This window comes from Paracoccidioides lutzii (assembly GCF_000150705.2).
Source record: "Paracoccidioides lutzii Pb01 unplaced genomic scaffold supercont2.12, whole genome shotgun sequence".
In the NCBI taxonomy this organism is placed as follows: Eukaryota; Fungi; Ascomycota; class Eurotiomycetes; order Onygenales; family Ajellomycetaceae; genus Paracoccidioides; species Paracoccidioides lutzii.
Window position 1 is genome coordinate 264,203 of NW_015440958.1, and position 27,358 is coordinate 291,560.

General features: G+C 47.4%; 8 protein-coding genes across 8 annotated transcripts; 6 read left to right on the forward strand and 2 right to left on the reverse strand.

Annotated features, from left to right (window-relative positions):
• Positions 1-858: 858 nt before the first annotated feature.
• Positions 859-2,336, reverse strand: PAAG_04723 (hypothetical protein; the record flags this gene model as incomplete). The annotated part of the gene is made up of 2 exons (XM_002793148.2): positions 859-1,227; positions 1,341-2,336. 2 exons carry the CDS (start codon positions 2,334-2,336, stop codon positions 859-861), a joined length of 1,365 nt encoding a protein of 454 aa, XP_002793194.2.
• Positions 2,337-4,023: 1,687 nt separating this feature from the next.
• PAAG_04724 (hypothetical protein) lies at positions 4,024-5,223 on the forward strand (the record flags this gene model as incomplete). The annotated part of the gene is made up of 1 exon (XM_002793149.2): positions 4,024-5,223. The coding sequence occupies one exon, from the start codon at positions 4,024-4,026 to the stop codon at positions 5,221-5,223; it is 1,200 nt and encodes a 399-aa protein (XP_002793195.2).
• A 568-nt stretch (positions 5,224-5,791) lies between these two features.
• PAAG_04725 (dolichyl-phosphate-mannose-protein mannosyltransferase) lies at positions 5,792-8,370 on the forward strand (the record flags this gene model as incomplete). The annotated part of the gene is made up of 3 exons (XM_002793150.2): positions 5,792-6,031; positions 6,177-7,821; positions 7,907-8,370. The coding sequence occupies 3 exons, from the start codon at positions 5,792-5,794 to the stop codon at positions 8,368-8,370; spliced, it is 2,349 nt and encodes a 782-aa protein (XP_002793196.1).
• Positions 8,371-9,448: 1,078 nt separating this feature from the next.
• On the forward strand, positions 9,449-10,796 carry PAAG_04726 (pirin; the record flags this gene model as incomplete). Its single annotated transcript, XM_015845352.1, has 2 exons — positions 9,449-9,518; positions 9,673-10,796. The coding sequence occupies 2 exons, from the start codon at positions 9,449-9,451 to the stop codon at positions 10,794-10,796; spliced, it is 1,194 nt and encodes a 397-aa protein (XP_015699578.1).
• Positions 10,797-11,487: 691 nt separating this feature from the next.
• PAAG_04728 (hypothetical protein) lies at positions 11,488-13,117 on the forward strand (the record flags this gene model as incomplete). Its single annotated transcript, XM_002793153.2, has 2 exons — positions 11,488-11,598; positions 11,702-13,117. The coding sequence occupies 2 exons, from the start codon at positions 11,488-11,490 to the stop codon at positions 13,115-13,117; spliced, it is 1,527 nt and encodes a 508-aa protein (XP_002793199.2).
• Positions 13,118-14,250: 1,133 nt separating this feature from the next.
• Positions 14,251-18,020, forward strand: PAAG_04729 (hypothetical protein; the record flags this gene model as incomplete). The annotated part of the gene is made up of 3 exons (XM_015845353.1): positions 14,251-14,448; positions 14,623-16,063; positions 16,147-18,020. The coding sequence occupies 3 exons, from the start codon at positions 14,251-14,253 to the stop codon at positions 18,018-18,020; spliced, it is 3,513 nt and encodes a 1,170-aa protein (XP_015699579.1).
• A 2,074-nt stretch (positions 18,021-20,094) lies between these two features.
• PAAG_04730 (hypothetical protein) lies at positions 20,095-21,680 on the reverse strand (the record flags this gene model as incomplete). Its single annotated transcript, XM_015845354.1, has 2 exons — positions 20,095-21,445; positions 21,649-21,680. The coding sequence occupies 2 exons, from the start codon at positions 21,678-21,680 to the stop codon at positions 20,095-20,097; spliced, it is 1,383 nt and encodes a 460-aa protein (XP_015699580.1).
• A 2,526-nt stretch (positions 21,681-24,206) lies between these two features.
• Positions 24,207-25,358, forward strand: PAAG_04732 (hypothetical protein; the record flags this gene model as incomplete). Its single annotated transcript, XM_015845355.1, has 1 exon — positions 24,207-25,358. One exon carries the CDS (start codon positions 24,207-24,209, stop codon positions 25,356-25,358), a length of 1,152 nt encoding a protein of 383 aa, XP_015699581.1.
• Between the last annotated feature and the right edge of the window lie 2,000 nt (positions 25,359-27,358).

Consider the following 27,358-nt stretch of genomic DNA (forward strand, 5'->3'; position numbering starts at 1 on the left):
CTCCTCCATCTAGGGAATCTGATACCTTTTGTTCAACAGACATATATCCTATGTTCTTCTTTCCCTGTTATTTCATGTTCGATCTCAATTTCTTCATTTCACTTCTCTTCACTACACCAGATCAGGATCACCACAGTTATTCTGACGTTTTCCTTTTCAGACTCTGTCAATTTATGTATACTTTCCTAATGTCCATTTTTTGTTCCAATGGTGTCTCATGCGATTCCCCACCAAGATCTACAAAATACCCAAATCACTTTCATGTTTTTCCCTTTTTCAAATAGGATAGCTTAAATTCTAGAAATCTATGATCTCTTTCATGATCATAAACATAAACTACGGCATAACGATCTATCCTCCTCAGCCAATTCCTAATATATACATACATATACTAATATATCTTTATAAAGTTCGGACACATCTCAAAGCTAATAGAGAACCAAAGGAAATTCGTACAAACTGTTTCCCAGCAACCAAGCTTTGATTTTAACTGAATATAAATAAATACAAAAGAGATGCTAATAGCCAGGGTATTTATTAATAAGTATAGCGAAACCCGACCTACGAGCAGGAGATGTTAGCATGATGACCTCGAACAAAGGTGACAAAGCAGTGGAGAAAAGGAACATACCACCCCCTCAATTTTTTTCTCGCTTGCCCTTTGTCGTTGATTCATAACGTAAGAGTACGTTGAGAACACGAGGACAATTGAAATCATCAGCGCATGGGAGCTAAATATTTTTAACCCTTAGGTTAGTCCGTATTTCCAGATAAACCCAAAAAGGAACATCAAACCCGCCTAATTTCCTCAATGAAATGAATCATAATCGCGAATTCCAAATTTAATTAGATTTTCATTTACACAATAGAAACGCAAACCGCCGTCTCATACGTTGGCGCCTCGCTAGATCTCACAATAAAACTGCCCGCAATGCCCCCGAGACCGTTAGAGGCAGTCACCGAAGCCGCAACGGTGGTCCGTTTCCACTGGCCAACGATGTTGTTAGCCTGGTAAGCGTTCAGAGCAGCGCAGTTGGAAACATACGCACCCGTGGCGAGGAATGTGCCGATATAGCGGACAGTGACTTGCTTGGAAGTTGGGAGGCCAAGCATTAGGAAGCCGGCAATTAAGCTGAGGGAGTTGAAGAAGATGAGGGGTCCGCGGAGGCACAGTTTGTCCCCCAGTAAGGAGGTGAGGAGGACGGGGATGACGGCGTAGTAGTATGGCTGGATGAGTAGTGCCAGTTAAATGCCAGGCCTCTTTCTGGTTGGGATGGGTTATAGTGGGTATCACTGTGCATATGGGGGAGTTAGGTAGGGCTTAGGTTGGTTAAACTCACAGGTGCAGAAAGTAGAATGGACTTGTTTGCATCAAAGCCCATGCCTCCCTGGAGGATGATTGGCAGAAAGTACGATAGGGAGGTTGACACCAGGTTCAAGAGGAAGAAGAGACAACTGAATCCGTACAGTTTGAAATCGAGAAAATGAGCCAGGATCTTGGACACGGAAAATGGCTCCGGGAATGCATCTTTTCTGTCTTTCTGGATCCTCCCTGTTACTATCTCCGCCTCCGACTCAGTAAAGAAGCGGAAGCTTCGATGCGCATTTTCAGGGAAATCAATCATCCACCAATACGTGGTGATGCCCACGAAAATGGCGATAAGGCCGATCACCAGGAACATCCACCGCCACCCCTCAAGCCCAGTTTGGCCATCGAGGTGATTTAAGCCGAAATTCATGATGTTCCCAGATGCCAGAACTAGAACCTCTCCAGCCTGCAGAAAAACAAAACGGAGCTGCTGCTCTTCCCGTGTATACCAGGTACTGATCAGATATGCCAATCCTGGATAGACCCCAGACATGGAAATGCCCAAAAGGATCCGGAGGACAATCATCTGTCTCCAACTTTGTATAAAAGCCGTGCACATAGTAATCAGACCAAAGAACATAGTGATCAGAGAGAACCATATGCGAGGGCCAATGAAGCGGACTGCGACTGTGGATGGAAGCTGAAAGACAACACTTGAGATGGTGAAAATAAAGATAGCTACTGAGTATCGAGTTCCCTCCAGCGAGAGATCGGTCATCATGCTAGTTACCGAGCCTGAGGAAATGATGCCGGAATCTAGCAGGTTCAAACTGCATAGGATTCCAGCAATGGTACACATTCGAATATCTACTTTCAGACGCAATCTGCGCTCCACTTGCTTCTCTTGAGCTCTGTTTAAAATTCCATTTTCAGCCTCGACAGTAGAAATACTCCCCCCGACTCCCTGGCCTTTGCCGGGACCTCGTACCCAGCGCTCCCAGGGCGAAGAGGGGCATTTTTCAGCCATCTGCAAAATGTGAAGGGGGGAATTGATGCTCTCGAAAAGAAGGAGAAAAAGTAATTGGGAAGAAGTTCGGTAGCATAACAGGAACGGGACCATCGTTGTCAATTTATGAAGACTCCAGACAGGAGAACGCGAGTATTTCAACTGCGGCTGGAATGGCCGAGGTTAACAAAAAGCTGGTTAATCGGCCGCTCAACCCCGCGTATCAGAGCATTCCTCATCTTTGGATGTGCTCAGCGCGCATCACTCTGTAGGCATGCATGAATAATCCGGGATATGTAAGCGGACCATCTAGTTGAATGATAAAATACCATGACTTAACTTGACAAAATGAGAGAAATGATTTGATAGCGAGAGACGCAGGAGACAACACTGAGATCATGTATACAAAGTTTTCGTAAGGCTCTGTGAAGCTTTATCCCTGTCAGACACTTCCATCACGTGACCCTATTTCCCCCATATAGAGTCGTTCTCGTAGTGTGCAAACTTCTGCAATCAATCAATCAAGCTCGCCACTCTGTCAGTTTCTGGCCCTGCCTGGTGTATCGACGCCTCTGCGGGGGGGCTGGCCGGCGATACCTTCGTCTCCAGCGGTTAAACTAGCCGTTGGACCTCCCCCACATATAAAATTGCCACCATTTCTGGGCTTAGATAACTATACTGCAAATAATCGTTAGTAATCCCTCCGGGGGGTTAGGTAGGGGTAGTTCCTATGTTGTTAAGGTTCCTCTGTATAACCCAACTCATGTATGTGTAGTCTCAAAATTTTGATGAGCTTGTCACATGATGTATAAATCAATGTTTTCAATATATAATAATATAGCTATTTACCCCGAGAGAGAGAGGTGTTGCTTTAGATAAGGCCGGGGAAGAGGAATCCAGCAATATGCGTTGTATTAGTCAGGGGCTATACTTTCGGCAAACTCCACAGCCCCCAAAAGCTTCAATATCTACAAACTGGGGGGACTTACTTCATTGCCCAGGTAGATACTAAGTCACAACAATATGCTGTCTGTGAAAGCTTCAATAAAGGTCAGAGAGGCCGCTTGCAGCTCTATGAAATAGCTTCCGCAGCCTGCGCAACTTCCTCTGCGTGGTCACCGTCAACTTTCGAGTGGCCGGACACAAGGACTGGTTTTTGTTATTATTGGCTTCAACAGTCACTCCGACTAGTAAACGCCGCGCCTGACCTGCAAGCCCCCCTCAGTGACAGTGTGACGCTTACAGCTCCACGGCGCTCCTGTTGAGTCTTCCTCGCTACCCGTACTGGGTTTGCTTCTCGGTCCGGGCAAATGGAGCAAGGGCTTGGCCTGCTCGTCTCCTCTCTCTTAAATATTATATATATACTTGCCCCCCTCAAGCGGGTTTCAACAATACAATATTTTTTTAATCGCAAGGGAAAGATCGGAATAGCTAGACTTCTCTGTTCTCCTCTGCTTTCTTCTTCATATAGGTATGGTTCTTTTAATCCATATAATAACTACTTAATACTCTTTGACTGCTCAGTTTTCCTCTTCTGCCCGCACTTCTGCGTTGGCGACTTTGGAACCGCAAGGGGCTAATTTCCTGAGAAAGCAGAACACACTCTTGATCAAACAAGCGTTAAATTACCAATTCATCCTTTATTTTGTCTTAGTCATTAAATCGTTAATACCGCCAACCGAACCCTATTATCCGCACCAAGCTCAAAATGGTCGAATACATTCCACCCCCGGATCCTCGAATTCTCATCCCTCCTCTCCTTGCCTGTCTTGCCGCCGCCTGTACCTCCCCCAAACCTCCTCCTGCTTTGCTCTCGTTGCTTTCACCAATTCTTCGCCAACGTGTACAGATCCTGAGCTCTATTTCACAGCCTTCTTCAGATTCATGGCTACAACTGTTATGTTGGGATTCTAGTAAGGCAGTAGAGGTTCAAAAAATTGTTGATGCCACGACGTTCGAAGTTCACCCTGTTTCTGGAGAGATCGAAATCTCCGATGACGTCCGGATCACGTATAAGCGGCTAGACTCGGAGACGCTTCGATCGAAACTCCTGATCGATGAATACGATCTTATAGTGCTTTACGTATGGTGTTCCGCGGATCAAGAGGGGGACGGACCATGTTGGAAGGTTGCAGAAATCCTGCCAGGCCATAGTCTATATGAGGATACGGCTACCTGGTCAGAAACAGTGGAAGAGGCAAATGAATACAAACGGCTGAACATGCTGAAGGCAGCATCACATGAAAGAGATAAAGTGTATAATGGCGTGTCCAAATCTACCCAACCCCAGCTAGTGGAGCCAGAGGAGGGAGAGGAGGACGATGATGACTACTGGGCGCAATATGACAATACGCCCGGCAGGACACCAGCAAAGCGATCTCCCGCGCTAAACCAGGCTCGATATAACGGCATTGGCCCCGAGCAAAACGCTTCGAATTCGTACTTCGCCAGATACAACGAGGTACAACCTGCTTTGGACAATGACAACCCTTCTGTCAACCAGAGTGGGGTCGGGGAGTCGACCTTGAGCGGCAACGTACTTGGTTCCGTCTTTCAACGGCAATCAGAGGAGCTTCTAGCTGAACAACGCAGCGCAGCCCCGCTCTACCAAAACGGCAACCATCCCACGGACTCTCGCCTACCCTTAAACCATCCGAGGCCCTCGTCGGCGTCCTCTGGCGGTTCAGAGACTGTCAGTAAGCTCGAGAAGACAGCGGAGTACCAGTCTGTCTCAGAGATGGGAGTGAAGCACCATATCTCGTCGAATATCAAGAGTCTTTTTAGGCTAGCGAGGGCTACGGGGTTGTCGAAGGCGGAATTTGACGCTCTTGTGAGGAGGGAGTTGGACTGTCTTAGTTTGATGGATATTGATGACGCTGATGAAGATGATGATGGGCGAGGCGTTTAGGCATGTGTACTCCTGGCAGTACTGTTATATCTTGAGCATTTTCATGGCGGATAGCGTGTTTTTGTTTTATGTGTATTTTTCATATATACTGCCATCTATGGTGCATGTAATTGGATATCATGGAGATGTATGTATGTATGTATGCATATTTACCTGTAGAATACATTGCTCTGCTTCCAAGGTTCAGTCTGTGATTTTCGCTAGGCTGCTTCGGGTTACTCCTACCAGTCAAACCCGGAGCGGACCACCTAAACATTAATTATTAGTGTATACAGGAACCAGGACCGTTGATATATTTAATTCTCTTATCCAACACAATCACGCCAGACACTGCTCCTTTGAAACCGAGTAATTTCCTAATCCTCTTCTCGACGCTCTTTTACCATGCCAATTTAATTAGTATTTGCCCGTGTTTCGTAAGTCGTCCAATTCATCGTTTACTCTCGGATTGTCTACTATCCCCCTCCGTTGCAGTAAAGGCTGACGTGTCTGCTGGTCCAGCTCTATATTCTCCTAACTTCCCCCATTACCTCTCTTCGTTTTCGAATTTGGCCTTTCTGCGGTAACCATGACTTCTTCTCCCCCGAGCCTCCGGCAGCGAGCGGGAAAGAAACCCGCAGATGTCAAAGAGCAACAACGAGCAAGCAGCCCGCCGCCCACGAATCCGGCAAAAACGCCCGCTTCCGCACCTGCACAATGGCACTACAGAATCGCCATGGTGGTCCTGACGCTGCTGGCATTTGCAACGCGCTTTGCGAACCTTAGCCACCCCAATGAAGTTGTGTTTGATGAGGTACACTTTGGAAAGGTTAGTACTATGCCTGCTTTGAGTCTCCGTTGTGTGCATACTATTGCTTGCGCAGTGGCTATGCGATTGCCCCTTTTCCCCCCTGAACAGTTTTGGATGATCTATCGTTAGACCACCGTTGACTTATTCTGCTGCCATTGAATAGTTTGCTTCATACTACCTTCGACGCACCTATTTCTTCGATGTCCACCCGCCATTTGGGAAGCTCCTGTTTGCCCTCATGGGCTGGCTGGTGGGATACGATGGGCATTACCTCTTCGAGAACATTGGGGAGTCGTACATAGAAAATAAGGTCCCGTATGTCGCTCTTCGGGCCATGCCAGCTATTCAAGGCGCTCTAACGATCCCCGTGGTTTTCCTAATCATGTGGGAGTCCGGCTATTCCCTGCCAGCCTGCGTTCTATCTGCAGGGCTGGTCTTGTTCGACAACGCGCATGTTGGGGAGGATAGGCTCATTCTGCTAGATGCGACGCTAGTTCTGACAATGACACTGAGCATCCTCTGTTACATCAAATTCTACAAATTGAGACATGAGCCATTTGGCCGTAAGTGGTGGAAATGGCTGCTGATGACCGGAATCTCGTTGAGCTGTGTGATTTCAACTAAATACGTTGGTGCCTTTACCTTTTTGACTGTTGGGGCCGCTGTCTTGATAGATCTGTGGGATTTGCTTGACGTGAACCGCCGTGGAGGTTCTCTGTCTCTGGTCGAATTCACCAAACACTTCGCCGCTCGGGCAGCAGCGCTGATCATTGTGCCGTTTTTCTTTTATCTGTTCTGGTTCCAGGTTCACTTTGTGATTCTCAACAGGTCCGGCCCAGGAGATGACTTTATGAGCCCTGAGTTCCAGCAGACTCTTGGCGACAATGCGATGACTTTGAAATCGGTTGGAATTGACTACTATGACCATCTCACCCTCCGACACAAGGGTACCAAGATATATCTGCACAGCCATAAAGAACATTACCCCCTGCGTTATGAGGACGGTCGCATTTCCAGCCAAGGTCAACAAGTTACTGGTTACCCTTACAATGATACCAATAATTATTGGGAGATCCTTCCTGCAGCTCCATTTGATGCCAACGACCGACTTGGACATCGCGTTAAAAATGGTGACATTGTCCAGCTTCATCATCTTCAAACGGATACTATTCTTCTAACTCACGACGTGGCTTCCCCATATTACCCAACGAACCAAGAATTCACCACTGTCTCGCGGGAATTGGCAGATGGCAATCGCCACAATGATACCTTGTTTGAGATCAGGATCGAGAATGGAAAACCTGGCGAGGAATTCAAAACATTGTCTAGTCTTTTCAAACTTGTCCATGTGCCTACGAAAGTTGCCATGTGGACTCATCCCAACCCCTTACCGGAATGGGCTTTCAAGCAGGCCGAAATCAACGGAAACAAAAACATCCAACAGTCAACTAATCTATGGTTTGTTGAGGATATTCCATCCCTAAGCCCGGAAAGCGACAGGTTAAAGCAGGAAGCTCGCGTTATCAAACAACTTCCTTTTACCGTAAAGTACCTCGAGCTTCAGAGGGCAATGTTCTACCACAACAATGCCCTAACTAGCAGCCATCCCTATGCCAGCGAGCCGTTCCAATGGCCCTTCCTTCTCCGCGGAGTAAGCTTCTGGACCAAGAGCGATACTCGTGAACAAATATACTTCCTTGGCAATCCCATCGGCTGGTGGTTTGCCAGCAGTCTCCTTGCGGTGTTCGCAGGTATCATCGGTGCCGACCAACTGTCTCTCCGAAGAGGCATTGACGCTCTGGAAGAAAGTAAGAATATCATCATTTTTGCCCGCCTATGTTTTAATGATTGTCGTTCTTTGCTAACACCCTTTTTCCATCCTTTTCGTCCTAGTCTGGGGACCTGGCACCCGCTCCCGCCTCTACAACAGCACAGGCTTCTTCTTTCTGTGCTGGGCCGCACACTACTTCCCATTCTATCTCATGGGCCGCCAACGCTTCCTACACCACTACCTACCCGCCCACGTTGCCTCCGCCCTCGTTGCCGGTGCCCTAATCGAATTTGTCTTCAACATCGATCCAGTAACTAAGAATGATGACGCCTCGAGCACCAACTCAGCCTCGATCGCGGTGTCAAGCGCCAAAACGGCCCTGTCAGGTCGACGGGTAAATAGTCTCAAGTCACGACTGGGCCGGCAGAGTGTGATGGCTACATGGGCGGCTGTTATTGCTATTATGAGCGCGGTGATCTATGGGTTCTATTTCTTTGCGCCGTTTACGTATGGACGACCAGCTCTGGATGTTGCTGGCATTCAGGCGAGGCAGTGGTTGTCGTATGAGTTGCATTTTGCGAAGTAAAATGGAGTGCATGGTGACCGTTTGGGAGAAGGAAAACACTCTTGGTTTTTTATTTTTTGGTCTTTTCTTCTTTTCTCCCTGGCTGTTCTCCTATGGTAAGTTAAAAGGGCCTCTCTCTTTCTCTCTCCCTCCCTCCCTCCCTCCCTCTCTCTCTCTGTGTGTGTGTGAGAGAGAGAGATATGTTTCTTTTCTAGAGTAACCTTCACTGTATGTACAATCAAAAAGATTACTGTTCTATTTTAGCCGTTGCTGATCTTGATGTCGGACTGCATATATAATCTCCCTATCTACAAAACAAAGAAAAGAAACGCCTTTTAATTTAGTATCTATCCTTAATTATTCATTGAAACCACATCCCACCCTCTCCTCCCCCTTTTTGTGCACGCTGAAACATTTGTAAAACTATCGTGAGGCTTTGATCTTCGACATTGCAAAACCGTGGCCTAAGCTGGTCCAAGCGTTAACCTTAAAGTTTAATGAGGTGTTCTTTTCCCTCCAGGAATTAAACGGTAAACCATTTATGGTAAGGCGTCCCTTGTCTCTTGTTCCGCGCCACCTCCAGCATACTGGATACCAGCTGCTATTAGCGCGTTAGGAGGAGGATTGTCCTTGTTTCGAAAATAATACTCGGAACTGTTTGAAGTATGGTAAGTATCATTTAGCTGAATAATTTGAATGGAGTTCATTCGATTTGATTCGATTCCGAATTTGTTCAGATATAGATCGGCGCAGACAGTTGAGTCCACACACAGCGTACCAACATCTCCATCCAATTTCAAACAGTGGACATCGGTGATATCCTTATTTAGGACACATGTATTGATGGGGCGGTGAGAGACACTTAATGTATGAAGTTTAGGGGACCTCGAAGACACCAAACCTGTCTTTATATTAATATAAAAGGATCCATGCGAAGATCAGGAACAATGAGAGCAAGTCCCAAAAGGGACAAGTTGGTCACGGGACCCGTGAGTCCCGGAAAATTGATACTCCGTAGCTCTGGAGCCGAAAGAGGCGGGGTGTGGCGCACCTTGGCGCCAAGGCTATGACATGTTGCTGACTGAGGATTGGGTCAGCAATGAGCAAGCGCAATAATAAACCCTCGGAAGCTGTGGAAGACCAAGATCTAACCCCGTTCAACAAGAAAAGTATGGTGTGTCCTGTTGGAAATAGGTTTCCAAAGATGCTTCTAGCACCATTGAGAATTCTCTGAAAGCTTCGCGCAGGTTTTCAGAGGGAAACTATATAAGCATCGGGGCAGGCCCATGAAGCAACTTCCCTCTCTTCTAATTTGCATCGCAGCAATTGTTCTATTCTACTTGATCGACAATATCAAAAACTTCACCTACAGTCATATTAACCTCTCATTTCTATCGTCTTCCTTGATGCGAAACAGCACCTCTACTTCTACCATTCGGAACACCATTCCAGGTGCAATATCCTCCATACAGTCTATCACCCTTCACCCTTTATCCGACATGTCTGTCCCACGCGCAATCCGCATGGCATTTGCTGCCATTGAGCAAGCAGAGGGCGCAGGGGCGCGCGTCCGCAGATCAATCGGCACTGCGAAACTGCGGAATTTCAGTCCCTTCCTCATGCTCGACCACTTCACGATCGGAAAGGGTGCCGGATTCCCCGACCACCCACACCGCGGACAGGAGACAATCACATACCTGCTGTCGGGAGGGGTCGACCATGAAGACTTTGCCGGACACAAGGGCACAATTGGACCGGGAGACCTCCAATTCATGACTGCCGGCCGCGGAATAATGCATGCGGAAATGCCCCACGAGAACCCTGACGGAAGCCCCAACGTCGGCATGCAGCTGTGGGTTGATCTACCCGAGAAGCTGAAGATGTGTGAGCCGCGATACCGCGATCTTCGCGCGTCAGAGATACCAGTGGCAGACGTCGATGAGGGCAAAGTCACGGTTAAGGTTATATCCGGACAATCGCACGGAGTCGATTCGGTGCGCGATCTAGCCTACACTCCAGTTTGGATATTTGACATCACGATTCGCCCCGGTGGGAAGATTTCTCAACCCCTTCCGCAAGGTTGGAATGCATTTGCATACACTTTGGCCGGAACTACGAACTTTCGCACTGCCAGCGAATCCAATACGACTCCGGCTTCTTCACTCGGTGACCGGTCACCCGCCAAAACTGTTGGCCCGTTCCATAATGTTGTGTTCGACAAAGCTGGAGATTTTGTGGATGCATCGAATGCAGTGGAAGCGAAAGAGGACTCGAGGTTTGTGCTGATTGCTGGCCAACCTCTTGATCAGAAGGTTGTGCAATACGGACCTTTTGTGTTGAATAGCCAGGAGCAGGTATATCAGGCGATGATGGATTATCAGACTCATGCCAATGGATTTGAGAGAGCGAATGGATGGGAAAGCGAAATTGGGAAAAGGATGGGCTAGGAGCTCGTTTGAGATTGGTTGAAATTGTTTTGTGTTTCGCATTCATCTCTGAAATACTCAGAGCATATCTGCATCTGTATAAATATATTTTGCCTTAAGCTATTTTTTATTTTTTTCGTTGTCAATGAGCTATTGAAATATGAACTGAGGTTCTCCCATTCCGCGGAGAACATACCTCACAATACCTTAAATTTCAAAATATAAAGAGAAAAGTAGTTGAATACAAAATCCCAGCCCACTCTTAGCATCTATACTCTGTAACCCTGGAAGCTCACGCTAGACCAAAAACGGAACTTGATGGAAGATGCCACCTCCCACCGCGACCACGCGGCAGCCGAGAACAAACTTACCTACAAGAACCGAGGAAACATCAATGATATTCAAAATCAAGCCCGATGCGGGGGGAGACGACGAAGATAGGTATCTTTCCTGACGAACGTTATGACATCTACGATTATGCGCAGCCCGTGAACTAGAGAGACCTCGATTTCCAAATCAGTTGCAAGCTGTCTGTTATAGAAGTCTATTTTGACGGACCATAGCTTATCGCCTGTCTGCTCATATTTATTGAAAACCCGGAGAATTGGCTACTGGACGACAGCAATTCGACATTCAATACTATTTAGAACACACGCGCATTCAAAATAATAATATAATAAAATAAAAAAAATAGGGGGAGTAAACGGAAATTATGCGGGGCCATCCCCTCCTGTCGCTTTCGAGCGTACTGGCACATGCAACGTTGAGCTTGTGTGGACGGAAGCCTTTCAATGTTTATGAAGATGTCCTGGCGTTTCCACAGGTGAGACATACTCTTGTTCTCTCGGTTGATTCGCAACGAGCAGAAGTTTTATATATATATATATACACATATTGACTAACACACAACGCTTTTGACAATCTAGTTCGAGGTTGTTTTTCCTTACGAATATATCCTCTCTTCAGAGGCTCAAGAACGGTTAGCACCTCAACAATCCCCCAAATTAAATACTGCCACTCCCTCAATATCCGCCGCATCACCTGCCGACTCCTCCATAGTCTCGGACGGGTCCCGGCATCAGGTACCATTAAGAGATGGGACAAAGGAAGACCAACATGTACCCCCACCAGTCCTTGACGAGAAGGTTGAGAGCTACGAGGAAATGGTTCTGGATGGGATGCGATACGTTTGTACAGTACCTAAAGTGGTGACGATCAACGAGACAGAGGAGGTGGGCACTTCCCCAGCAGAACAGGAGAAGGAACTCGCACGAGCCGCTGATCGCGGGCTGGAATTACTAAGTGAAATGAAGGGGTCGTGCATGTACTACGTTGCGGGGTGGTGGTCATATTCCTTCTGCTACATGGATCAGGTGAGGCAGTTTCATGCTCTCCCGCCGGGGAATGGAGTCCCCGTTTACCCGCCTGCTGAAGATCCCACCACGCATTCCTACGTCCTAGGGAGATTCCGGAGTGAAAAGGGTGGTAACAGTGATCGTGATGCCAAGGGTAGCCAGTCGTCGTCAGGTGACAAGAAGCCTACGACTGAGGTGGCAGAGCTACAGACCAAAGGTGACTCGCGATATCTAGTGCAGCATCTGGAAGATGGCACCGTCTGCGATTTGACTGGCAGGGACCGTAAGATCGAGATCCAGTTCCACTGCCACCCGCAGTCAACGGATCGTATTGGTTGGATCAAGGAAGTTTCAACCTGCACATACCTGATGATCATTTATACCCCTCGCCTGTGTAACGATGTCGCATTCCAGCCACCGAGGGAACACGATCCGAATCCAATCGTGTGCAAGGAGATTATTGAATCGGACGGTGTTGATGATTTTGAGGAGACAAAGGCTTTTCAAGAGAGTGAGGAACATCTTATAGAGGTGCAGAAGCGCCTAGGGGATAAATTGCAAGTTGTTGGAGATATACAAGTTGGAGGGATGAAGCTTGTTGGGCGGGAGGGGAAGCGGATTGAGAAGGGTAAAGTTGCGTCTGCCGGGGAGGAGAGAGTTGAAATTGTGGCTAAACGCGAGGCCGGGGAGATTCACAGGCTGTCGAAGGAGGAGCTTAAGAAGTTCAACCTTGACGTGGATAAGATTGAGACGTTGAAGAAGCAGCTGGAAGAACTTGCGGAGGGCAAGAATTGGAAATTGGAAGTTATCGAGGCAAATGGGAGATCGATGCTGCGTGGTGTGATTGAGACTGGGTCTGATGAAAATGGGGAGGCAGCGGAGAAGAAAGGGGCGGGCAAGGAGAGGAAGTCAAAGGATGATGCGGAGAAGCGGAATCAAGGCAATGAGGAAGAAGGCAGTGATGAGACGTATAAAGATGAACTGTGATTTAACTCTTTTTATTTATTTATTTATTTATATTTATATTTTTTGGCTTCTTTAATTCCTGATGTACACTTATGGGTTTCTTGCTTCAAAGGGGTTGGGCATAGGCATCCGGTGGCCTTATTATTATCTGTTGTCAGATATTCTACACATATCTATATTTAGATAACTTGCCTTTTTTTTCCCCTTGACCAAATTCAATTTCACGTAGCGGTCTTTCTTTTTGTGAATTCTTGTAGCTATATCTCAGCCTCGTATATTATTTATCCATGGAAGCAATCCATATGATATTCACTATATATTTCATGACCTCACATGTATTAATTTCTCAGGTCGGAATAATTAAGAACAGGTGTGTCCGAGACGTTTGGATGGAAGAGTAGTCGTATCGTATCGTAAACGTGCGTTGCAAGGCACCAAAACCCCGCCCGGATAGTGCGTATCAGATGCGTACCGTAACTTACACCCGCCCTTCCTCAGTCCTTCTTGGCATCGCCAGCCAAACAACCAACCGTCGACTCCAACCTATTCTTACTTCAACCACTTGAGCCATCAAACGACGTAACATATATCTTCGCAAGAACTCAGCCTCTACCAGCCTCTACCAGCCTCCCTCTCTTCACCTGAATAATAGCGTCCCGCTTGTCAACCACTACGTTCCAACCCCTGTCACGTCTCTCTCCCCTTTTAATTTGACAGCTGACGCAGGCACTGCTATTCAGAACCTCATTCTCCACTTTGAATGTTTGCCAAATTTGGATAACTACCTTGAGAGTGGTGTCTTTTCTCTTTTTTAAAAAAAAATTATTTATTTTCTCTATATTTGCTTCCCGGCTTCCTGACGACAACCTTTCGGCGCTCCGTTGATTATCCCACGTCCCCCTCCGGCTGTGACGGACCGATTTGGCAACCCTGTTTTCTACGAACCCGCAGAACACCAGACAAAACCCCCTTTAACTCTTTCCTCTTGAACTGCGGCAAAACCAAACAGAATTAATTTTCTGGCCGATTGAACCGGCTGGGAAATTTCAGTTCTTGCACAGCGGAATAGGATTTACCCGTTGAGCCGAACTTGACACTCAGATAAGGATATATCCCTAAGGGATAGGTGATAGTGGAGTTCCAAAAAAGACATCATGGGATTCGTGGGGATCTATACTGCGGTGTATGATTATACACCACAGGCGGAAAATGAACTGGAGATCAACGAAGGGGATTTGTTGTATGTGCTAGACAAGAATTCAGAGGACGATTGGTGGAAGGCGAAGAAGAAGGCGGCGGAGGAAGATGAGGAGGAACCGGTTGGTTTGGTGCCAAACAATTATGTTGAAGAGGTAAATGATGGATTTTCACCTCGTGCTCTATTGGTTTTTGGGGGCCTTCTTGTTTTAAAATGGTTGGGAGTGGGATATACACCTCTCACCGTACTTAAATAGGATATTCATCAGGATGAGCGATGAGATGAATGTCGAGGATATTAAATGAGCTAACAATGTTACTTATTATAGGCACGGCCGACTCACAAAGCCAAGTCCCTTTACGATTATGCACGCCAAACTGATGAGGAGGTGTCCTTTGCGGAGGAAGTTGAACTGCTTGTCTACGATGCCTCAGACCCGGACTGGACCCTTGTAGGCATTAACAATGACTTCGGCTTTGCACCGGCCAATTATATTGAGATAACGGAAGATCTTACGGACGACAAAGCCTCTCCTGCTGCTCCCGCTCCTCCTTCACTCCCCGCACGATCGGCTGACACGGAGTCTGAGGGAGTGCCAACCCCGGGATCCCCTTCCAGCGTCGATGCAGGTCCGGCTGCTGCTATAGCTGGAATCCTCCACAAAGCGCAGCCGTCAATATCTTCTGAGCAACCACATTCCATTAGGCCTTCTCTGGCCGTATCTCACCCTCCGCAACCACACCGTCAGCCAATGTATACCCCAGAAGAATCTGACGGAGAAGATTCTGTCCTACCACCCGCCCTTCCACAACGTCCTCCATCAGGTCAAATATCCACACCCGTGCAGCTGCCTTCTCCACGTGAACTATCTCCACCGCGTCGTTCGCGATATTCTTCGCATATGGAGGATGCATCTCCTGGCATCCAGTCATCCCCGCCCTATAGATCTGGAGAGTTTCATTCTGATCATCAGTCTGTAGTTTCTCCATCTGGGTACCGTCTATATAACATTAGTGAAATGGTTTCCGTAATGGGAAAACGGAAGAAGATGCCCACGACGCTGGGAATAAATATCAATACCGGAACCATTTTTATTTCTCCGGAGAAATCGGTAGATGGACCCCATCAGGAGTGGACTGCTGATAAGTTAACACATTATTCTATCGAAGGAAAACACGTATTTATGGACCTTATCCGGCCTAGCAAGAGCGTTGATTTCCATGCCGGGGCGAAGGATACAGCGATCGAAATTGTTTCCGCGCTAGGTGAAATAGCGGGAGGATATAAAGCCGAAGGCCTAAGAGAAGTAATTGCGGCCGGTGTTGGAGGTGCTCGGAAAAAGGGTCAGGTGTTATATGATTTTATGGCTCAGGGAGATGATGAAGTCACCGTTGCTGTGGGCGATGAAGTTATCATACTGGATGACACCAAATCAGACGAGTGGTGGATGGTTAGGCGCTTGAAAAACGGCAAAGAAGGGGTCGTTCCCAGCAGCTACGTTGAGCTCACCGGAACGATGACGGCAGATGAACCGAGCAAGAAAGGCACTAACGCAGGACTTTCCTCTATTGAGCAGAACCGACTTGAGGAATCACGGCTGACGATGGAATCGGCGCGTAAGTCAAAGAGTCATACTTCTAGTGACTCGCGCAGCGGAGAGGTAGGACCAGGCATCGAACTTCCGGAGAGAGGTAGTAGTTTGTTTCCCAGAGAAAGCAATAATGACAATGGTTCACAGCGGCAAAAGCGTGATAGCAAGTTGAAACCAAGTAAGTCAATTTTCGCTTTCCTCCACGCATCGTTCTTTACCTTCTGCTTAGAATGATGCTCATAATGTAAGGTAATATTTTAGAACCTGATCCCACGAAAACGCGGAAGTGGACTGATAGATCTGGTACTTTCACTGTCGTTGCGGAATTTATCGGTCTTGCGGATGGTAAAATCCACCTTCATAAGCAGAATGGCGTGAAAATCGCCGTCCCGGTGTCGAAGATGTCTGTCGAAGACATTGAATACGTGGAGAGAGTCACTGGCCAATCGCTTGACGAGGACAAGCCGCTTTCCGACATTCGACGACGAAGCCGCCTTCGCGACACCGGAAAAGTTGGCGCAAGTGTAAAGTCATCCGATTATGACTGGTTCGACTTTTTCTTGAAGGCTGGAGTCGGGCCCCATCAATGCGAACGCTATGCACAGAATTTCACCAAAGATTCTATGGACGAGAGTATATTACCTGATATTACGATGGAGACATTGAGAACCCTAGGTTTGAAGGAGGGTGATATTTTGCGAGTCATGAAATATCTTGACAACCTTTTTAATCGTGCTGGCAAATCCAAAGTGGTCAGTTTCGGAGGAGAAGAGGTCATAGGCAACGGCGAGGAAGGGGCGGGCGGGCTCTTTTCCGGTCCCAGGGGAACTCTCCGGAATAATACTCGCAAGGGACGGCCTGCTCCACCTGTCCAGACTAGCGATGTTGTGGATCCCAAGGCTTTCGAAGCTAAAAGTGACGTTGGTAAAGATGGATTGCCTGCAAGAGGCTCCCAGGCTACCAGTCCGTCGGCGGATAAGGGTATCCAAGGATTTGAAGACAGTGCATGGGAGATTAAACATCCTAAACAGCCCTCTACCTCCGCTGCACCAACAACTACCCCGGCTACTACTGCTCCCACAGCGGCAACTCCTGCAATACAACCTCAGCCAGCACCTCCTGTAGGGGCAATGGCAGACTTATCTCTTCTCTCTACTCCCCTGCAACCAACAAAGGCAAATCCACCCCCTCAACCACAACCTACCCAGCCTACCATTTCCCCACCCCCTCCTCAAATTCAACAACCACAACAGCCACAGCAAACTGGTGCAAACCCGACTTTCTTTGCTCAGCTGCCCGTGCCACAGCAGCAACAAGCCCAAATTACCGGCTATGTTCCACAGCAACAGCCAATGCCTCCAAGGCAGCGGCCACAACCGCCAGCCATGGCAAATCAAGGATCATCCCTTCTTCCTCCCCCGCCAGACCGGCCCCTCTCAGCACCTCAACGCCTGCCACCAAACAGCGCTTTTGGCCCACCTCCTTTGCAGCCCCAGCTGACGGGAGTTCCAGCATCTGGTCCGAGCATTGCTCCTCCGGGTTATAGCCTTGCAGAACTTAATCAGCAACGGTTCCAAGCTCAATTCAGCCAGCAACAGCAATTACAACCCCAACAAACTGGCATAGGGCCATTCGGAAACCAAATGCCTTCTCAACAGATCGGGATAATGCCGCCTCAACAACAACAGCAATTTGGCTTCCAATCTCCTCAACCGTTTATGAACAGACCCCAGCAACAAGGATTCCAGTCGCAACTTGCGCCCCAGCAAACTGGATTGGCAGGTTTTCAACAGCAGCCACAACAACAGCTTCCTCTGCAGACTGGGATCAACGCCACTCTCCCCCCGCCAATACAACCACAGCGTACTGGCGTGAACGGATATGGTAGCAATACCAATTTTACTCCTTCACCGCCCTCTATTCCTCCCTTCCCGCAACAGCCCACTATTACACCGCTGCAACCGCAAAAGACTGGACCGCCACCCCCTGTTCGTTTCGGCGTGCAAAAGGATGCGAAGAAGCTGACGCCACAGCCGACAGGGCTTAAGGCGAATCTCTCACAAGCTAGTAAGTTGATATCAGATTTTCATTTGTTGTGTCGTATCCATAAGATATATGGTATGATTCATTTATGATTTGGTTTTGCTAATTTGCAAAATTTTTTGTTTTCTTTTTCTAGCACCGTCCAATCCGTTTGGATTTTAACTCCAGAGTCCAGGTCCTCCATTATATATAATGCTATGTTTGTGTTTTCAAGGTTTCACTTTTGTCTGGCCGACGGAGGATAACCACCAGCGTCTGTTCACCGTTCCATTCATACAATATCCACCGTTAACCATCATTCCTTATGAACCAAATTTGTTTGCTAGTTAAGCTGGTCTCCTGTTACTTTTTGCGCTCCACTTTTCTTATATATCGTACTCTTCTTTGCATAATTCTTAGAAGATAACTTAATTAGGTTGGCATATGCTTTTCGCATTGAAATGCCTTGTTTTCCCTCTTTCTCTTTCCCCGCCCCCCTCCTTTTGTTTTTCTGTTTCTATGGTCTGCATCATCATCATTAGTACATTATTTATACTTAGCTCTCGCGTTGTTTGTAAGTCTCCTGGTTCCGTGCATGCCTCCTCATGTGCGTTTCTGCGACTTTCAAAACTGATTTTCCGCTCTTTCATCTTGTCGTGTCATCTACGTTTACCTATTTTAGCCAGCTTTTCGTGTGTTTTGCTCTTTTGTATTCCCCCTTATATAATTTTTTTCTTTACTTTTTTTCTTTTCTTTTCTTTTCTTTTCTTTTTTTTCTCTTTTTTCCCTTTTTTCTTTTTTCTTTTTTTTTTGGAATACAGATGAAGCGCAGCTAGATAGGTAGTTTTGAAGTTGAGAGACTTTCGTTAACCTCTTTTACAGAATCTCCTTTTAGTTTTCTCGCAGTGGAGTCACTTTACTTTTTGGGTTTGTGTTTCGTTTCAACTTGTCTGGCTGACTACAATACCTTTTGTCCTACACAGTTTCGCCTGCGGGATATATAAATTATGTCTTGTTTTATACTATTTCCTGCACTATCCAAGTTTCTTATTTCGTTTCACTTCTTGTGGTATACGTCGCGCCAATTATCTGTAAATGGCGACGTCTACTTTCCAACAGATGTGTTTTCAAATCTATGAGATTTGGCCAGCAGCCAAATGTATATTCTGAAGTGAGGTAAGATACCATCTCACTATGGTTAGTTTAAAATGTTTGAGGTGTTAAGCTTTATATTTTCGCGCCTTAAAGCATATGATATGACAGGGGGGGGGCCATAACGAGTTCTGCACTTGAGGCTATCGAAATGACCTGGCTACCTTTCGATGGGTAGCTAATGGATCTAGTTTCGCAAAAACTGATCACATCCTTTTGACTTCTCAGAAACGGCGATGGGTGCCGTATGGACGTAGAAGAGGATCCTGGGGGCCCTGCTTCTTGCTCTCGAGAATAACGATCACGCCTCCTTCGACTCATTTCTTCAAGAAGGGGGCGGACAAGCAAATCCGGACCGCCCCCAAAACATCCACTCGACCTAATCTTCCGTGTCTTTTATTTACTTTTGCGTTTCCTTAACTACGTTACTGGTTTTCGAACTCACGGAAAATCTGATTCTGCGGACCACAGGTGGAAATGGCAACATTTGGCACGTGAAAATAAAATGGAATGTATTGAGATATGGCACCTAGATAAAGTAACGTGGACCGGACATATTCGATATAAATGAAGTGGGAATAAGGGGAAAGCGGATCAAAAACGAATGGGAAACAGACCAAGCAGAAGGTTTAATGTTGTAGGAATGAATGACGCCGATGATGGTAAATGTATCAAAAGCTGGAGCCATGACAAAGGTAGGGAAGAGAACCGAACATGCCCAATGATGCTAATAAAACGGAGGGGTGAGATGAGTAGGAGAGGCAAGTAATATGGGAGGTACGGGGATAGGAAATTCGTAAACTCGTAAATAAGCAAGGCAAGCAGAGAAATTGGTCAAAATATATAGATGAAAATGCCGCACATGAACAAGCGAGTTCCAAGAACTCCACCAGCCCCTTTAGATAACCATTATTCCCGCACAAAAACAGAAATTCAAAGGAAACTAAAAAGTTAAGAGTGAAAATCCACAATGCGCACACAAACTCAGATACTCGCTGAGCCAGAAGTTAAGAGTGACAAAGTCGTGAAATTTAATCAGACCATCCTGTACACCAAATCTGACGCCAACTCTCCCAGCGAATCCAGCAAATCCCTAAAGCCCAAATGCGATGTATCCATCGATTCCATATCAGTCAACGAAGGCGCCGCCGGCTCGTAGCTCACTAGTTCCCGCACTTTGCATGCAGCATAATGCGTGACCAGTTTTCGCAGCTCATTCTGCCTGTGTGCTGTCGGATTCGGGCCCGTCAGCGTGAAGACGGGGTCATCACGTGTTGTCCTGGTAAAAACGAAGTGCAATAGCTGGATGACTGCTGCAGCGCTAGAAGGGCCTAGATTGTCCGTCGTTGCGGAGAGTGGGAAGGACATCAGGTCGCGATGAAGTTTTTGAAGGGTAAGTTGGGCGAGGGTTGGGATTTGGAAGCGGGTAGCGAAGACATATATCTTGGCGTGGAAAAGGAGGTAGGGGATGGGTTCGGTGCCAGAAACGGCTATGCCGTAGCCTGGTGTGTTGCGGGAGAGAGGGGAGGGAAGGGCCATGCCACCGGACGCAGGTTGGTGGTGGATGTATTGTAGGGAGGCGAATTCGCCCCATAGACCCAGGCCATGGGATTTAGAGGAAATGAAGGATCCTTGGGAGGCAGAGTTGGGTCTGAGCATTTCGGGCTTAGGGGTCGCTTCGAAGTCGAACCAGTCGGGCGCGGCAGAGACTGCTTCTGAAGGGGGTATGCAAGGATTTGGCACTGCTGTTTCGTCAAGATTGGTGGGATCTACTGCTTCTGCTGGTGGTGTTTGTTGTGCTATTTCTGCAATTGGTGGAGGTGTTCTTGGTGGGGTCAGATTTGCTGCTGGGCCTTCGTCGAGACCCTGAGCACCCTTTGCAGCCCCTCCTTTCTGCTTCTTCTTCCCTCTTTTCACCCTTTTGCCTTTGCTAGACTCTTGATTTACATCACCATCTTGTTCTCCTTCCACCTTTTCCTCTCCTCCTTCTGCTGCCCCTTCACCTTCCTCACCTCCGTCTCCTGCAGTTATCTGCAGCTCCTCACCCGGCTGCGGAGTGGCTGGCGGCGAGGGCGCAGGGGGACGAGTAGGGGTAGCTAATGGTGAAGCCAACCCTGCAGCCCCTTCGTTTCCCCCACGTCCAATCGAAGTTGCCTTGGGATTTGGAACAGTGTAGTCACCGGTGTACGCATACTCGCAGAACCCGACGAAGGTCTCGACATCTTCTTCCTCCAGGACCGCGATGTGATGTCGTGACTCGCGCGTGTGACCATTGTTCATCAATTCATCGAGCCGCTGAGAGACATGTTTGGCAAGACCAGACTGAATGGTAAGTTTTGCATGTTCCGGCCCAACGAGGAACGTGAAGGAGGGAGAAAGAACAATGCTGTTGTGTCCAAAAATGGGGAAAAGTGATGGGTCAGCGGGAAGTCTGTCATTGCAGTGTGGATTGTCTTGTTAAAACCCGCTTGAGCGCGTGTATCTGAGACATAAATGACACTGAGAAGTGCGTATAATGGGTTTGAACGGATGCTAGAAGCCTCCATCTGCAGCGTGCATGTGTACTGCACATATATGTCTTCAACGTACCTATGGAAGTCCGGAACAGGAGCTGCTGCCATCCCGATCTCAAATGCAACAAGTAAATGTAAAATAAGAATCAAAACCGATATTCCTATTCATAAAATACAAAACTTCCTTATTTCCCCGCTATCAGGGAAGGGAAGGGAAAAAACAAAACAAAACAAAACAAAAAACAAATAGTAATCTAAAAACAACTTCTAGGAGGACAGAATGAGCAAGGGTTTGAGAACCTTAAGCTGCCTTTGTTGTCAATAAATAAATATATCACAACGAGGACAAGTTGCCTCTTCTTTGGCTAGCGCAGCGGCTTTTTTTCATAAAGGAACAACAGGCGTGATGGTTGTTATGCCCAGCTCGACTATTTGTTTGGTAGCGGGCTCACACGGGCGCTCCAAACTGTAGGATATGCAAACATCGTGTGCCCGAGACAACGGGTTACATGCATCCACTCTGGTGCATACGGAGAGGGGAGTTGATAGAACGGAAGCAGGGCAACCAGTTAACTCGCTGTCGTGGCAGAACATAAACTGGCCTCAGCTACGATGCGCACTCAATGGCGCTGGACCCCTGATAAACCTGGGTAGAAATGAATGAGTACAGGTGAGTGAGGCCATCTTGAGCGGTCAAGGCGGGGCAGGAGAGTCAGTCACTCCGCTGAGAGACTGGGTTCAGAATATCTGCAATCAGTGAAAAAAGGGTGGGAGACTGTGTTCCAAGGACCATTTGGAGTTCCTGTTCTTCGGGGCACAACCCTGTGTAGAGAGGCGCAACGGACTGCTCGATGTCATTAATAATCAGCCAACCAGTCGGGGATGGCCTTGGAAGAACGCTAACCACGCCCTACCGATGCCACTCGAATGACGGCTACGTGGTATTTCCAGTAGCAAGAAGGAGATGCAGCGAACGGGTCCTTGAACTCTGGCTGCAGCGGCTAGTTAACATGCGAGCGAGTTGCTGATGCTGTTGCTGATGCTGATAACTGGTGCTGAGGGTTGGGGATGTTTCGTGTGGGCTGGGGACGAGAATTCAGACTTGGCTCTCCAATAACCACTACAGGTCACGTGCTACACGTGCTACACGTGCTACAACGTATTTTCACCGACCAGCTAGGAGTATTTCTCTGCTACTGTTCTACTGCGGGCCTCAAAGGTATTTCCAGTATATTAACTATCATCTCTGGTGTCACCGTTCAGTGAGTGTTCTATATTCGTATTGGAAGGAAAAGCGAGCTAGTCTATAGTTACGGGGGTACGCAGAATCACGCGCGAGGGGGGGGCCCTTTACATTGGGGTTGGACGAGTCCCTGGGCTACAAGGGCAGCAGTCAGTCTATAAACTAACTTACCACCATTTGGCAACTTGGGGGGTTCCAGTGCAGTTGATTTAGAATTTTCACTAATGTGAGGTTGGCGGTTGAGAGCACCGAATCAGAGGCCGTGGTCGGCACCTTATTAAACTTACCCTTGGTCCAGGTTGGCTGGTTCTGGTTGGATACTCGGACTGGACGACGTCATAAACTCCAGGAACAATGTTTATTTTTATGAGCTAATTTAGTCTGGATGGACGCTTTTCCTCCCTCGTAAGAAGAACATTCCATCCGATGGAGGCGAAGCGTTGAAATATTTCTATGCTTGAAATGCCATTCTTCTCTTTATCATACCAGAAGTCCTCCTGTCTTTCTGCAAAGTTGATAAGAACCAATTCTCCATTTATTCAAACTCTCAGAAACTGCTAGGGTGTCGATTTGAACAAGATGCTGGATGATGTTCTTCTTCCTTCCCCCCCCCCTCCTCTTCTTTTCCCCTCCTCTTTTTTCCCCCCAAAAGCCCGAGATATTCATCAAGGATATTTTCTAGTGCTCTTATCTCAGGACTAGAGGGTAAAGTTAGAACCGCTGTTCAGTCATTTTTTATATCGTATTTTGCGTTAATGTTAGATTAAGTAAAAGCACATTAACGAAACAGTAAATGAGGTGCTTGATTTTAATTGCAAAGAATGTGAATGTGGGTCTCAGAGCCTGATAAGACTCCCATCAAAATGCCAGAGAGCTTTGATGTACCGAAAATGGATCCCCTATATGATGAGACGACACAGCCACCGTCCTTTTGGTTTCTTGTGTGCACACAACACACACACACACACACAGTCTTCAGGTTTTGAACGTTACAATCTCTATATTTCTTTTTTTTTTTCTTTTTTTTTTCTTTTTTCTTTTTCTCTCTCACTATCCTTACTCTCTTCTCCTTTGATTTCTATTTGCCTTGCTGTCTTATTTTTCTTAAAGTTATTATTGCCCTTCCCAAATCAGGGAAATAATACTCTGTAATCAGGACATACATCCCCATCTAGCGCGATGATGAAGCTCCGGCATAGACTTTTCTCCCTGTGAAGCTCACCCTGCCTCGTGTTCTATATGTATTCTAGTTATTTACACAGGTGTCTACGACAGTCGTCTGCAGGTCGAACCCCACTGTCCCCTCTGGAAGGGGAATTACCTCGCGTTGGCGAAACCAAACAAACAAACCAGCCCAGCCCTTTTGTTGACGAAGGAAAAGAGGCCCAACAATGCCCGGGCAATCAAAACTGACTGTCCTACGGCGACACATTGTTGTCGTCCTTATTATCACCTTCATTGTTATCTCTCTCTGCTATGTGCATATCACCTCTAACCAAAGCTTCTCACACGCCCTACGGACCACAGGGAGATTCACCCTCTCATTTTCAAATTTCTCCCGAACCAGCTCCATCTCCCAGCAAACAGAAGAGATTTCAGAAGAGGGATCATGGCCCTCGTTCCTGCCACCTCCAGATCCCCTGCCCACTCCAAACTTTCACCCCGGAGCACCCAAACCCCCCGGATCCAACTACTCCAGAGCCCTAATCATACCCCGCTTGAAGTCCGAGTACGTGAACTGGATCTCTCAGCTCAAGGATGTAGAGCCCTTCGTCTACGTCGTCGACGACCCCTCCGCGTCTCTCCACCCGCCCCTCAACAAGGGCCACGAAGTCATGGTCTACCTCACGTACCTCATCGACAACTACGACAACCTCCCAGACATCATGATATTCATGCACTCCCACCACAAGTCTTGGCATAACGAAGAGCCCCTGGACTCCGACGCCATCCTGCACGTCAACAGCTTGAGCAACGAGCACGTCACCCGCCAAGGATACGTGAACCTGCGCTGTGACTGGCAGCCCGGCTGCCCGGACTGGATGCATCCCCGGGACACGTGGGAAGACGCCATCAAGCAGGAGCAGATTTTCATCTCGAGGTCATGGAAAGAGCTTTTCCCGCGCGTGGAGTTGCCCCAGGTCCTCTCGCAGCCGTGCTGTGCACAGTTTGCTCTCACGCGCGAGCGGGCACGAGCCATCCCGCGGTCCAGATACGTGTTTTTCCGCGACTGGATGTTGCGCACGGAGCTGAGTGATTTCATCTCAGGCCGTGTGTGGGAGTATCTATGGCAGGTGGTCTTCGCAGGGCAGCACGTCTTGTGCCCCGCAGAGCACGTGTGCTACTGCGACGCATACGGTTTGTGTTTTGGCGGCGTCCCTGGCTTAGATCGGTACAGAGATCTGGTGAGACAGAAGAGTGAAAAGGAGATGGAACTGAACAAATTGTGGAAGGAAATGGATGGTGTTAAAGGGGCGGTGAAGGAGGATAACCTCCCCCAAGAGAAGGTGGAGAGGATGAGGACGTTGGGGGAAGGAGATTAAAATGGTGAAGATGGAAATAGCGGAGGTGGTTGAGCTGGCGAAGGAGAGGGGGAAGGATCCACGGGTTCGTGCCGAGGAGGCTGGCAGGATGTGGAAGGAGGGGGATGGGTTTTAAAAAAAAAAAAAAAAAACGTGTGCAATGCGGAAAAAGGGAAGATCATGCAGGCGACTCGGCTCGTTTAAGTTAACCTACTATCCCGCACTCCCGCTCCGGCGCAGGTGTGGTTTTCAGGAAAAAGCCTGGAAGACTCTTGCCTGGATTCATCTCCCGATTTCATCTCCCACCCCCGAGCATCGATATCCAGCATATATATCCGCCGTGCGCTGCTCCCTCCGTTTCAAACACGCTCTCGCCGGTGTGCCTGGCCCCCCGCGCAAAGAATCGTGAACGGTGAAAGGTGATACAAACCAGCCAACATGTTTCTAGGGGCTGTAAACATCCAAGATACGTTTTGAATTGGGGCCTCTGATTTTCTCATCTCCACAAGTTGTTTCGCAGAAGATCGGATCAGGTATCTGTTCTGTGCTGTGGATAATACAATGGCTTGCTTGGGTTTTCGGTTTCTGGCATCTGTGGAGAAAGAAAATATTTGTCTCTTTTCTCTCCCATGTCTGTATATGTATATACATATATATATGGTTTGGTGAATGGTTTATTAATGGAGATAGATAACTTGGGGCTGGAAGAGTGAGCAGCTCTTCCCGCAATCTCTGGGAATTGAGTTTCCTGAAATTTTATTGTGTATCGGCTGGCATCTTCAGGTGGTGACTAAGCAGACTGAAAAAGTTAGATTTAGTCAGCTATCGACTCTAGCAGTCCTAGCACGTGGCCCACTCCCGCGCTTTAGAGAGCTGTGTTGGAATGGTTCAATCTCTCGCTTCGGTCGTCGGATAAATGGCTGGCTAGACTATCTATATACACCAATCACATGCGATAAAACAACTACCCAAGAGACAAACGGTGTGTCCCAACAGATAGAGCCGATTGGCCAGATGGTTTCTCATCAAACGTTCCTCTCTAGACGGGTTAACCTGGTGAGTTAATTAATAGTTTGCTTAGACTTTGACTGCTCTTGGGAAGCTCCCAATTGTCGTTCCAGTCTTGGGTGTTTTAAAAAAAAAAAAAAAAAATAGAAAAAGAAAAAGAAACTAACTGGCTAACCGAGCGGTATGTAACTCAGTATCCCCCCGTCGACCGTAAATGTTGCTGCCAGACTTAGCGTGGTTTCAGTTGGTGTAAAAATATGAACAAGGAATTAGAATGGTTTGGCCAATAGAATACCCCTATATATTCTATATGGGTTTTTGGCTCATTCATACCCCATCTGGAACCTTATTTCTTCACCAACACAAAACACGTGTAGGGGGTTTAACCGTGTTCCCAGCTTCTCTACCAAGCTCTTTACCTAGCTAACCCATGGAATCCCTATCCATCTACCACCATCCAGACATGAAGTTCCTATCAGGAGAGGAAGCTGGTAAATCCCTAGTCTGTTCATAGAATGTATATTCATTTCACTGACTAGGTTCTAAAACCCCTCAAAAAACCTCCCCCCTGATCTTGATATCAAGAGTCCCTATGCTCTGTTCAGTCTATATATCTCAGAGAAAGACTTTCGAGCTATCTCCAATTCAACCAAGGCCTACGCCCAAATTCAAATGGAAAAGGAACCAGATAGACATGCTAGATACGGGAAATCAACTCCTGCTGCTGAGATCAAGGTCTTCTTTGGTATATTAATCTATATGAGAGTACATGATTCTCAGAGAATTGATCTCTATTGGAGGAATGATATTGAGCAAGGACCTATCCGTTCACCTCGATTCTATATGCCATGATATAGATTTGAGCAGCTTAAGAGGTATATTCATATATCTGACCCTCAGCAGTTCTCGAAAAGGAAAGGAATGATGGTATAAGTTTGAACCTTTGGTCTCTAGCTTTCCATATTGCTTGTAGGAGTTACTGTCAACCTTTCTTTGGATGGGATATGTGATTC